General features: G+C 43.8%; 1 protein-coding gene across 4 annotated transcripts in view; it reads right to left on the bottom strand.

Moving 5' to 3' along the window:
• The window catches only part of ssbp4 (single stranded DNA binding protein 4), a 105104-nt gene that overhangs the window by 57772 nt on the left and 33839 nt on the right, over positions 1 to 13493 (bottom strand). For all 4 annotated transcript variants that reach the window (XM_046048564.1, XM_046048567.1, XM_046048565.1 and 1 more), the window contains exon 4: positions 5055 to 5139. In XM_046048564.1, coding sequence (XP_045904520.1) covers positions 5055 to 5139 — 85 coding nt within the window. The remainder of the gene's footprint in view (positions 1 to 5054; positions 5140 to 13493) is intronic.

Genomic DNA, 13493 nt, shown 5'->3' with positions numbered 1-13493 from the left:
GGGAGGCAAAAAGGCGAGAGGGGGAGGAATAAGAAAGACAGCGTGGAACAGAGAGGAAAGGAAAGAAAGAGTTGGGGGGTGGAGGATGGTGAAGGTGGGGGTGTTGGCGGTGAAAAAGACCTGAGAGGAATTGAAGCAGGGGAGAAAAAAAAAAAAAACAGTGCAGGATGAGTAAATTCTGTGTTTGAATAAAAGGACAGAGACAAAGACTGCTACGAAAGGGAAGGAAGGGTTTCAGCGACGTGCGGCGTTAAAATTAGGCCGGTGAGCACCTGGTACGGCAACGCAGGGAGTTGTGGAGATACAAACACACACAAAATCCCACACAGAGTCCAGACAAAGACTTGGCCATCAACGGTTGTTTACAGAGTGCAGCTCCTCCCCTTGTGCCACCTGTTACTGTGGTCCAGCCTGACAAATGTTTAACCCTCTCAAAGGATCCCCAGGCAACAGCCAACCTCCATCTATCTACTGTCTGCACACTGCATGCTGGGAACGGATCAGATGAGGACTCCAAGTTATTTTCATTATCCTTTTTATTTAGATTAATTGATTAAGAGCTGAAACAATTAGTCAATTGACAGAAAATGAATCGGTAACCATTTTGATGATTAATTGATTAATCATTTGAGTCATTTTTTCAAGCACAAATGGGAAACATTTGCTAGTTCCAGCTTCTTTAATAAGAGGATTTGCTCCTTTTGTTGTCATGATAGTAAAATTAATATCTTCAAGCTTTGGCCTGTTGGTCAGGGGAAATAATTGTTAGGTATTTAGTCTTTAAATGGCTAAGAAAGCCCTGACATGACATGTTCAAATCTCAAATTTTTTACAATTTACAAACACATAAAACAGACAAAAACTGCAAATCCTCATCCTTTGAGAAGCTGGAAGCAGTGAATGTTCGGGCATTTTTTATATAAGACTTGAACAATAAAAGGCTTGATCATTAACCTTCGAATAATCATTTCAGAACTAGATCAAATTCACAACTGTATTCATACTAGTTTTTCCTGATGTGATCTATTTTTGGACAAGGTGTGATGCTGAAAAGAAAACGTTTCACTGGCCATATTTGACTCCTCCATCTCAAACCATCATGATGACAGATCTCATCAATAAGCCGAGAGCTGCATGGACTCAGTGATGCTCTGCGATGTGAATGACGCACTTGTGGCACTAAATCTGCGACACTCCGCAGGCAGTGAACCCAGATTGGCATGAATCACAGATGTTCGGGGTTGCGACCTCTGGCTGGGGCAAAGCAAAATGTCTGCAACAACAAGGCTGAGTGTATCACTTCCTGAAAGACTGTCTGCAATTGCAAGTGAATCCGTGTGTGTGTGTGTGTGTGTGTGTCAGAGAAAACAGAGACTCATTCTTCTGCCTGCCTTTAATGTGAGCAAGAATGTGTGTGTGTGTGTGTGTGTGTGTGTGTGTGTGTGTGTGTGCGCGCCTGCTCGCTCGTCAATACATATGCTTTCTTCATCACAAAGCTTGCGTCCTTTAATCATTCATATTGAGTTACTAAAGACGTGCCATGTTCTTATAATCAAACACGTTCCCTCAACAAAGTAGTCTTTTGAGGAACATCCAAATTCCAGCAGAAAAGACGACTATAAGATGTGTGGATCTCTTTTAGGAAATAAACATGATTAAAAGGCAATGTGAAGAGGAAGGACAGCAACACAACTTCAACAATTAAGACGACAAGAGAGACCACTTAAATTACTTTACAGAGGAACAAGACTTCAGGCTGTTCCAGCTCTTTATGATACAGTATCATCTCTCTCACTTTGACTGTGTGCATTCATTTGCATATGAGTGTGGGTGTGTGATATGCACAGAAGCGTGCCTGCATGTGCGAGTGTTGACGCGTGAGTTGGAGTGGCTACGATTGCGCATTCACCATCCCAGGGTGAAGCCAACCAGCGATCCAGCTAGTCAGAGGCCTGCAGTTCTGGGAGTGTGGCCAGGGCTCCAATCCCACCACATTCCCCTGGATTAGCTGTCAACCAGTCCCCAGATCTGAGGATTAGCACATTATATTCCATTATCTTTCCCAAACTGGAGAGTCCACACAGTCGACATCATTGCTCACAATGGGGGCCAGTAGGACAGGGCTGAGTAAGAGGTGCCTTCAAACCGGGCCAAATTGAGCCAAACTGTGCTGAGCCAAAACCAAATCTGTAACGAAGACTGTACTCTGGCTCAATGTCGCCTAGCAACCAGATTAGATCCAGGAAACAAATAAGCAAACTGTTTTTCTAAATATTAATTTTATAGCGCAGTGCTGATTTTTGTTTCTTTGTTACCCACAACAAACTCATAGCATAGCTACCAAACAAGACTATAAATGAAAAAAATAAATTAATAAAACATAAATAAAAACAAACACAGATCCCATTTATCTTGCACACATTCGTTTTTCACTGTTCCCGCTGAACGACACACAGAGCAGAGTGCGTGCGACTCTTGGGAACCGTGTTGTTTTTCACTCTGTGATCCGGGGGGACTTGGGGGAATGAGGGAGCCGTTATCAGCAAGGGGCCGTGATAGAGACTTGATCAGGCCGTCGGTCTGCGGGGACCAAGGAGCCAGAGTTAATCAGAGACAGACAGACCCCTCATCACCCTGGGGATTCACACGCTTCGACCCTGACACTCTCTCCCCCTCTCTGTCACACAAACGCACAAAGACACACACAGTCGCAAAAGCACATGTGCTCACACACACACATCTACTCCTGCATTTAACTGTCAGATTCTCTGCCACACCCTCTGTGCACACACACACACTTTGTTGTCATGCTTTCCTGTTGACTGTCACTTTGGGTTAAGGTTCCAGCATTTACAATCAACAAATAGACCAAATCAAAGGGGAAAAAATCCTTTATTATAAAATAGCATCACTAAAAAGCAGGGGCCCCCTGGGTCAGTCATTACCAGCTCATGCTGTGCAGCCAAACACCGTTCAGAGACACATAACTTTATTTTAAATTTCAAAAAGAACAAATATATATGAGTCTGAGATGGGGGAAGATTTAGTGCACAAGATATGTCGAATATTTCCACTTGTTGAAACAATAAAATCATTTGAGTCTTGGATTTCAATATTTCACTCAGTGAAAAAACATCATAAAGCTTCAGTGAAGAGTTAAAAGAGGATGATTTTTTTTCCAACCATTATGTTAGGTGGAAATTAAAAACGGAAAACTGCACCTTAAGGAGTCAAAGGCTAACAACCAATTCTTAAATTAAAAATGTTAATAATGCGTCACCAACAACTCAGTCAGACATCTCATACACACACTGACCTCCTGAACTTGAGCCGGGTCGAAGGTCACACACATAGTTAGTCTACATCAATTCCTACACTACAGTTTCAGTCTACATTTTTATTCCCACTGTAAAAATATACAGCAGCATTAGTGATCCTGACTGTCGTCACACTGATTTATGTAGCCGGAGACTGAAACACACAGACTTTTGAAATGCGCCTATTATAGCCGCAGGATTTGAAGCTTGCCGTTCAGCCATATATTGACCAAGCCTGTCAAACCAGAGCCGCTAAAGAGCTGACATGCAGGTATCCAGCTGGCCTACCTCTGGAGAAAGGTGTAGGAAATTATATTGCATTTAGATTAATTAGACACAGTTGTCAGATTTAATTAACTACTAGGTTTAATTAACCATGTAATTAATCTTATGGTGGTCCAACACATGCACACACACACACACACACACACACACACATCAACTCGTGCCCACACACACATGCATAGTACATGCACAACAAATGTAATCTGTTCAACTGACAAGCGCTCACACTTTCGCTGTCAAACCTCATAAGAGAGTTCAACTGAATGGGTGACTGGCTATGGGCTAAAACAGCCTGAATGAAGAGCGTATGGTAAGAATACCGCCTCTAATCCATTTCAGGTTTCACTTCTGCCCAGGTGGAACGATAATCTAGTAGTTAAAGCAGTCTGTCCGGTCAACATCCTAACACCCATGTAATCCTTAGTCAAATATGTCTCAGGCAACACAGAGCAAATATTTAATATGGTGTGGACAAGCCAAAAAGGAAGACGTTGAAGGTTAAGTATAGAAATCCTTTTTAAATCCCAAACTGTCAGAGAGTGAGAAAGTTACGTCTATGAGGGCCATAATCACCACAATATGGCTATTTGCAATAATGAGAGCTGGACCAACAAAGACCTTCAATTGTAGTCGATCCACTCACACACCAGCCAGCTCTGTGTGTGTGTGTGTGCGCGCGTGTGTTCGATAGGTTACTGATCGACTGCTCCAACTCTTCAGAAGATGAGAGGGTCAAGGGGGCCGTGGACCCTGACCTTTCATCGCCCTGCAGCCACAACTAGCAAAGCCGGTCCAGCTCTAAAATGTGTCCTATGTGTATATGGATTGTTTGTGAATGTGTGTGTGTTAATGTGCTTGTGTGATCAGCCAGCTGCTTTATGTGCATTGACCTCTCCTGAAGCCTTGAGTGGACCAATGAATAGCCAGGCAGTGCCGTGACCTTTCACCTCAGGCCGACAGTTTTGCTAAGACCTGAGGGGTCATGGGTCAGCGTTTGAGGAAGTGTGTCCAGCAGATGAGCTACAGCGTTATGTGGCTAAGGCAGATTTTAGTTTAGTTTTAGTAGAACTGTTATCTAATTACAGCTGATCGTGTGATTTATAGCAGAATGGCATGAATATATTTTTATTAGATTTTAAAAAAATTCAAAGATGGAAGTCTAAGGCTTTCCCATAAAATATACAAGTGGCGTTCATAGGTGCTCCATTTTTGAAAGCTTGCTATTTCAGACGTCTGTCCCATCCAGAAGTAAGGCTGCAGCAGGCAGACCAGACATGTCAAAACAAGAACCAGCAGCATTATCACAGAAAGAATAGTCCCTTCCCTCTGATACACACTCTGCGTGTGCTTGTATGTGCTCACAAGCATGTGTGAGCGTGTTCGTCCAAGTGGTGGATGTGTGTTTATTTGTGCACCTCGGACACAACTGGTGGGTTGGTTAAATTCACTCACATAGTCATGGAAAGCCTTGGCCTCGCTGGAATGTTCACATGTCTCCCTCCGGTCCGGGGCGGCGCAGTACAGATCCCAGAATACACTGTGCACACAGGAGAAAAGAGCGACAGCAGTTAGACACCTCACGGTGTGATCCAAAGGCATATTATGTTCATGGTTTGTGTGTTTCTGATGTGGATCCAGTTACATTTCCCTAATGGAGTGAAGTTTGTGTAACATGAGTGAATGTAGTCTGATGGAGGTGTAACAAATCTACTTGGATAATTAAAAAGTTGAGCTAGGAATTGTCTGAAATGTTTAAATACTTGTCTGAATAAGATACACAAGCACATTTTTCTGTGCAAAGCAAGCTAAACACCTCTGAAACAGTAGTGGATTAAAAGTGTTACTCTGTGCTCATCCTTCACAAGCCTTTTTTGGGTGCTGACGATTAAATAGCAACATAAACGTACGTGAATCACAGCACTCTGGGAGACTTGTGTCAATATTGTACAACTGTGACAGCAGTGTTAAAAGGCAATATTGTGATAAATCTAATTTTCTCTATTAATTGTTTTGTGAAAAATATCCATCACAATTTTCCAAAGCCCAAGTTTACATATTTAAACAGCATGTTTTGTTCAACCAACTGTCAAAAACCCAGCTATATATAGTTTACTATCATAGAGGACTGAGAAAACCAGCATATGTCCATGTTTGAACAACTGCATTTTTGCTTAAAAAATTGCTTTAAAGGATCACTGTTGATCAGCTTATCAATTAATAAACTAGTCTTTTGTTTTCAAAACTCAACAACACATTTCAGTCAGCACTCCAAAGTATTGCGGTTCGCTTCCATGTCCTATTAAAAAGCCATATAGAAACAGGAACCCTCCACCACTTTAGCCACCACACAGTCCTACAGTCCAGCCTGAAGCCTGCAGCTCAGCTCCAGAGAGCTTTTATCCAGGAAGGAGAGGTCACCAAATGTTCCTCTCAGCCTGCCCCAGCGACCTGCAGGTTATTGACCAATCAGCTGTGATTATGTTACTTACTGCCCAATCAGCCATACTCACATTAGTTAATTAGACCAACCCCACTCCTCCAGGGCAGAAGAGGCCGCCAGGTCCCACTCCAAATGGACCCTTAATTACTGCACTGAAATGAAGTACCTGCTAAGCTGGACTACATTCACGACTTCTCCTTCTTCAAGATATTGATTTCATAGACAGTGTATCAACAAACAAAAAAGAACTGCTGAAGTCATGAGAGGAAATTCTTGCTGCCATTTAAAGGCACAAATAACCTGTTCTTCGCATCCTTTGTGCTGATGTTGGGAACAGCTGTGACACTTGATACGACAGACTGCGAAATGGAGCAGAAAATATTAGCTGATCGCCCATAACTGTCGGAGAATCGCTCACCAGCTCCCTGTCACATGTGGGTCATTTTTCATTGAACAAGACATTTATTTTTCATGGTTTAGTGTTATTTATCCCTTAAATCCAGTTATTATAAAACAATGTTGATGCCTGATTTACACTTATTTACACACTTACACTACACTTATTTGAGGGTATGAAGAAAACAAGACTGCAACAATAGGTGTCCAAAAAAAGAAAAGAATATTTAACAATAAATGTCAACCATTCAGCACACAATACCAACCACTCAAAGTGTATGAGCCACAATAGAAATTGTGTTACAGTATTTAAAGACTAAAAGACAGAGTCCGTGCCCTGAGGCGATCAGCGAGCACTGAGGGTCCCCCTCTAGAAAAGCAGGGGACTAAAAGGAACAGTGCAAAGACGGTGGTGAACACCTTCTGTCACTTGACAATAAAGCCAGTGTACATTATCATATCTATCGGTTGGTGTTAAAGAGATTGCTGCTCCGTCAGACACGAGCCGCGGTGAAAAGGCGCGATCATCGCAAATCCAATCAGCTCTCAGGGAAATGAAATGAGACGCAGGTTACAGTCTGCTACCGAAAAGACACAACCAGGTACAGGAGCAGGGGTAGGAGAAAGGTGATCTTACATCTCATGGCCTGTGGAGTCTGAAATATATTGCGATTTGAACAGCTGACCTGCATCAGTCTGAGCCACGCGGGGAAATCTCATTCTCTGTGTCTCTGCATATAATCTGAAGCAGGATCGCTGGTGGACGAGACTAAATGTAGAAACCAAGACTTTCATTATTCTGATATGATTTTAGGTTACACAGGATACAGTCTTGTGTTTAGAGTTAGAAAGGAAAGAAACGTAGTTGAAAGGAGCCATTAGGTATGAGAAGGTGTTGGATTAGTAGGCATAATTACACTAATATTGTACAAATGAAAAGCAGGTTCTCTGAACACAAGATTTTCAGTGGTCAGGGTGCAATCAGAGGAATTCAGCTCATTCCCATCTACTGCACCATCTCATGTGTCACTGGGACTGAATCCAGGTAAAGTCTAGATGGGACCATTGTTAGCTCTTATTTGACAATCCCACCCACATTTAAAAGGGAAAGCCTATGTCATAGTTGTTGTCGCTTCCTTTTCAGAGACACTAATCTCTGGAAATCATCTGGGAAGTCAACATTCGTGGTTAATTAGCACCAGCAATCTGCAAGAAATCTTGTACTCTGCACACCCTTGTAATACTAAATTTTCTATCCAATTATCTAATCATTTCAATCTAATCATCTCATCATGGGAAGCTCTTTATGGTATTATGGGTAGTAGAGCCGCACAACTTCTGTGTGGAAGGAAACTTTAACCGCTCTTACTTTTGAAGAGTCAGTTTTATTCATTCAAATGAGGGGTACAAAAATATGAGCATGCACTGTCAGCACACACACACACACACACACACACACACACACACACACACACACACACACAGTTTGTATCCAGAACAGAAAAGGATGGGATTAGCGTCCAGCCGTCCAGAAGAAGACAATTACTAAAATTAAATGCCATCATGATAATTATTTGCAATTAACTGTGGTCTGGCAAAGCCGGTGGTTACAATGTGCTTTTCCATTATAATAAGGAGAGTAAACAAAGACACAGTAAGGCAGACACACAGGCTGCTTGTGGCAGGTCTACATGGTAATCCTGTGTGCGTCTTTGGCCAGTCCGTCAATGAGTCAGGAGAGGGAGAAATACACATAGAAATGAAGACAGAGATGGGGACAGATGGAGATAAGGAGGCAGACAGAGCATGAGTGAAAGAAACGGAGTCCAAAAAAACATAAAGTTACAAAGAGACAACCATGCTGTCTCCTCTTCTTATCAGAACAGTCTCTTCCTAATGGGACAAAATGCTGCCATCAAAGAGCGGAGGAGGGAAACACAACCCTTCCAGTTGTCTTTATTACCTTGACTCAAGTACTAGCTATTCTCCTGGTGGCAATGCATTCAGCAAGCAGGAAAAAACAACACTGCGCCATCAGGAACACTCCCTTTGGACTGTGGCTAATAATTACAGTAACAGCCATCGCAGAAAGACTGACAGGGGAAAGGGGAACCAACAATGCAGTGAAGTTTTTTGATATTCACACATGAAGGTGAAGGATATTCCTGCATTCAGGTACAAGGTGGAGATTTGAGAGACCATCTGGATAGGCAAAGACACATTGCCCGGTCACACAGGAAAGTGGCAGAGCAAAATCAATTTGCACGTTATCTCAAAACAGTTCGCGCTAGAAGGCAACCCTAACCGGACAGCAAGTTAACATGATTATTCTCAGCAAAAGTATGTGTACCACCTCCTACTGTCTCATGACTGGCTACAATATCATATAAAAGTGCATGGTGAGACACAGCTAATTTAACTTACTGTAAAACTTTGATTAATAACCCAGGCTTTTATTTGATAAAATCAGCGAATTGACCCTACCTATATTTGGGACAGGCGTCCATATGGGACAGGCCTTTAATTCCTTTTGCACAAAACTTAAATAGGCTACTATGAAACAGTTTATTTATTTCAAACAGTATGAATGTAACTTGTGTAAAAATGATCAAATAATACCAATACACGTCATTCATTTGATCTAGCTCTTATTTGTAGGCAGCAACATAACAAAAACAAACATACCCAACAACATCGTGCAAGATTAGAGAAGTGTGGCAGAAGTTAGCAGACAGAGAGCAATGGACTTCACATGACAGGATTCACAACTTTTTTACCCAAATTTTTTTGAAAAGCTGCTTTGATTCTTTTGATCGGTGGTCGCTTACAGACTAAAATAATCAAGGAATGGACACATTCGGACTTACACCATTTAATGGAGACCTGCGTTTATTTGTCAAAATGTGTTCCCACACCAGGCTAGTAAAAGGGGTAGGCGGCTATTTGAGACTCGGCTATTAATTGAAGTTTTAATTCTATTTTGGACTCCCCCGAGTCTCTGTTCCTTCAGACATCAGTGCTGTCAACGGGGTTGGCAATTGGTCATCAATGCTAGTTCACTTGTCAAAGTTGAGCTAAGGAAAGCAACTGACCGCAGGAACTGACATAAAACTAACTGATTTTAGTCTAAAATACTGCTTTTATAATATATGTAATACGTATATAATGTTTATAATATGACCAAACCGTAATTCTTCTAAACCTCTTCAAGAAGTTTGGCAAAAGTTAAGATAAGATTGATGCAGTGATGAGATTCATTGGAAGGGGACATGCAGGTATCTTAGCCTATCTCTGCATTGGCATATTTCTCATAGACTTGGATTGGATTTGAATTGGCTGTATATTTAGAGGAGTGAGAAGAACAGGAAAACCTCCCGTTACTCTGACTTTTGTTTTGTTACATAGTTCATTAACAAGGGAACAGAAACAAACAGGTTCTTTTAAACTAGCTGAACTGACTGCATTAGTGTTAATATTGGATTTTATTTAGATGTCACTGCCAGCGATGGCCCATCTCTGACTTGGAACTGCAACTACCAGGCTGACATGGTCCGATGTCCGATCTTAAAATTGTGAGGAAAGAAGGATAAGCAAGCAAGTAGAGGAGAAGGAGAAAGAGAAAGAGGTGGAGAAGACTGTCCTGTTTAGAAGGAGCACTACAGATATTTAGGAGCAGAGGACGGCTGTACTCTCTCTGTTTTCTCTGCCCCTAACAAACAAGAATTTCAGCTAGAGGCTATCACACAGAGGATCCCTCTACATTCTGTTGTTGTGCTAAGGTTTTTATGTGTGTGTTTTATGTGTTATGGTGTGTGTGTGTGTGTTTGTGTCTGTGGGGGGGGGGGGTTGTTTATTGAGGGTTCAGCGGCCATCCAGTGAAAACTGGTTAAAGAAATCGATTTTGGGATAAGGAGGAGACAACTAGCAGCAGCCAATAGAGAGGGAGCTAATGACACAATCAACACCTGCAGCCCTCGCTGAGCCTTTTCTTTATCCTTCCACCCATAACAACAGATGTGGATGAGTGACCCCCACCACCAGACTCCCCCTTCCACCCCTAACACCCCACCCTCCCCCAAGCAACTACCAACGCCGTCCTACAGGAAACAGCCGCAGAGGCAGAGACAGGAGGGAAGAAAACCCCAGTGAGGTGCTGAGGAGGGGACAACGGGGGTGGGGCTGGGGTGGCGGCAGGGTTGGGGTCTTAGATTTGGCTGTTTAACACAAAAGAGGCTGGAATGCAAAGAGTTAATCCGTTCAGGGGTCTCTCTTCCGCAAACAAAGGGACAGGCCTCCAGACAAAGGTTGAGGGAGGGGGAGCGAAGGGTGAGGGATGAGGGAGGTTGGTGGCTTTCTTACCATCTGGAGCTTTTGTTTTGGGGGAGGCTGGAGGTTGGGAGGCGTAGGGGTGGACAGGGGACTCCTTCCCCCTTCTCCCCCAGCAGCCGACCCCCCACCCCACCCCCAGTGAGTATCTACGTCCACGTGCTGCATGGCCCAGACAGACGCCCCTCAGCTAGGTCATACTACAGTGGAGCCCTGCCCTGCTCAGCCTGGCTAATCATCAGCCTACTCTAACTGCTCTCTGGCGCGCACACGCACACGCACACACACACTAGGTCATCTCTCACACTGTGCTGAAATATATCAACACAGTCAGAACACACACACACTACGCTCAGTTTCCCTTTCTGTTACCCACTCTCTCACACACACACACTGGGCCAGTCACCCTGAGCCCTCTCATTGGTTCGGGCAGAGGCGAGAGCAAACTTAAGCTACGCTGTATGTTTGTGTATGTCAGTCTGTCAGTATTACTGGTAGCTGTCCAATTGAGAGCTGTCAGGTTGAGAGAAGCCAGGCTCTTTAAGGACCATTATGAACCGTGTCAACAGGCTGCACAATTACAACACACACTGGGGCCAGAGAGGATGAATGAATGAAGCCGCATGTCCGGGTTTATTACACAGGGCCGGCCAGGGGCTTTGGGGATGAGCAGGATAGCATGAATGACAAACAAAGCGAGTCCTGTCAAACCTCTTATCCTGGCTTTCTTTGCCTCTCGTGCTGCCTTGCTGGCGATTCGGCCTCTCAACCTCCCTGCCTGTTTGCCTGCTTGATTCTTTGTCTGCATCCTTTCCAGCTGCCCAGCTTCCCTCTTGCTGCCTGTCTGCTCTCCTCTTTGCTTTATAGTTGGATTTCCTATCTCTTGGCCTGACAACTGGAAAGGGGGAATCCTACATTTGGGTGTTCCCATTCACTCTAATTTCGACATGGAGAAAAACAGTGTCAGGCACTAAGCTCACTGACCCGGTTCTTCCAACCAGATAGAAATCGCTGTCCTCTATTTATCTTGCAGATTTGTTTAAAGACACAGAAAGAACAGAGGAACAACCCACGTCAGAGCCACGTTCTCTTAAATGGAGCATCAGGTTAAAAAAAGTCTCAAAATCTTGACTATGGAATAGAGGTTTAGGGTAGGAGAGTTGAAGGGGAGGCATGACGTGACAGATGTGGGGCAAAGATACTGTGTGAGGTGAAAAGGATGGGTGCAAGCCAGGAAGTTAGTTATTATAGTTTGGCTTGTTGATTGGGCCTGCTCACCAACACAGCAGTTGCAGCAACAGCAGAGGCTGTGATACGCTGCTCATGGAGGCAATTAAGTTATTTTAAAACCCTTTGTGCCCAATCGTCACAATTTCAGTCAAAAATGGCATTTCTCTGTGCTATGGCTCAGACAAATCGTAACACAGAGACATGATACACATACACTCTTGAACAAAATCTTAAGACCGGGGGAAACATTGCAAGTACTCGCATTTCGCGCTGGTGGATTGTAAGGGTTGTAAGTACTGCTTCAAGATGCCAAAAGAAGAAACAGGAGCAAGAGACTACTTGAAAACTGCATTTGAACTCAAACAGGCTGTTCATCAGCTGATCAAAAGTTTAAGACCATAGCCCAAAAATAAACCTACAACAGAACTAAAAGTGTCAAAAAAGGACTCAGTAGTGAGTAGCCCCACCGTTCTTGTTGATCACTTCAAACACTCGTTTCGGCATGCTTGATGCGACTGTTCCCAGGAGACTGCTGGGAACGTTGCTCCATGTGGTGAAGATGGCTTCACGAAGGGCATCCACGGTCTGGAACTGACGTCCGTTTTTGTAAACTTCCCCTGCCATCCATCCCCAAATGTTCTCAATGGGATTTAGATCAGGAGAACACGCAGGATGGTCCAAAAGAGCAACGTTATTCTCCTGGATTGTCCTTCGTCAGGCGGGCGTTGTGAATTGCAGCGTTGTCCTGTTGAAAGACCCAGTCATTACCGCACAGACGGGGGCCCTCAGTCAAGAGGGATGCCCGCTGCAACATGTCCACATAGCCAGTCGCCGTTTGACGCCCCTGGACAACCTGAAGCTCCATTTTCCCATTGAAGGAAAAAAGCACCCCAAATCATGATGGAGCCTCCTCCACTGTGCCGCGTAGAAAACATCTCCGGTGGGATCTCCTCTCTCATTCCAGTAACGTTGGAAGCCATCAGGACCGTCCAGGTTAAATTTTTTCTCGTCAGAGAATAAAACTTTCTTCCACCTTTCAATGTCCCATGTTTGGTGCTCCCTTGCAAACTCCAAACGGGCAAGTTTGTGGCGTGGGAGGAGACGTAGCCTTTGAAGACGTTTTTTGTTCTTGAAGCCCTTCTCTCGCAGATGACGTCTTATGGTTATAGGGCTACAGTCAGCATCAGTAAGTGCCTTAATTTGGGTCGAGGATCGACCTGTGTCTTCACGGACAACCTGTCGGATCCTGCGGCTCAGTGCAGGTGAAATTGTTTTGGGTCTACCACTTGACTTTTTTGTCCCATAACTCTCAGGATCTTTTAAGAAATGTAAAATGACTGTCTTACTGCGTCCAACCTTGGCAGCGATGGCGCGTTGCGAGAGGCCTTGCTTGTGCAGCTCAACAATCCTGCCACGTTCAACGAGAGAAAGCCTTTTTGCCTTTGCCATCAGGAGATCATGACAGTGTGACTGCCTGAAGATCAATGACACGAAAGCCA

This window comes from Micropterus dolomieu, linkage group LG05, assembly GCF_021292245.1.
Source record: "Micropterus dolomieu isolate WLL.071019.BEF.003 ecotype Adirondacks linkage group LG05, ASM2129224v1, whole genome shotgun sequence".
Lineage (NCBI taxonomy): Eukaryota > Metazoa > Chordata > Actinopteri > Centrarchiformes > Centrarchidae > Micropterus > Micropterus dolomieu.
The sequence above is the reverse complement of the archived record's forward strand: the minus strand, read 5'-3'. Positions and strand labels throughout refer to the sequence as shown.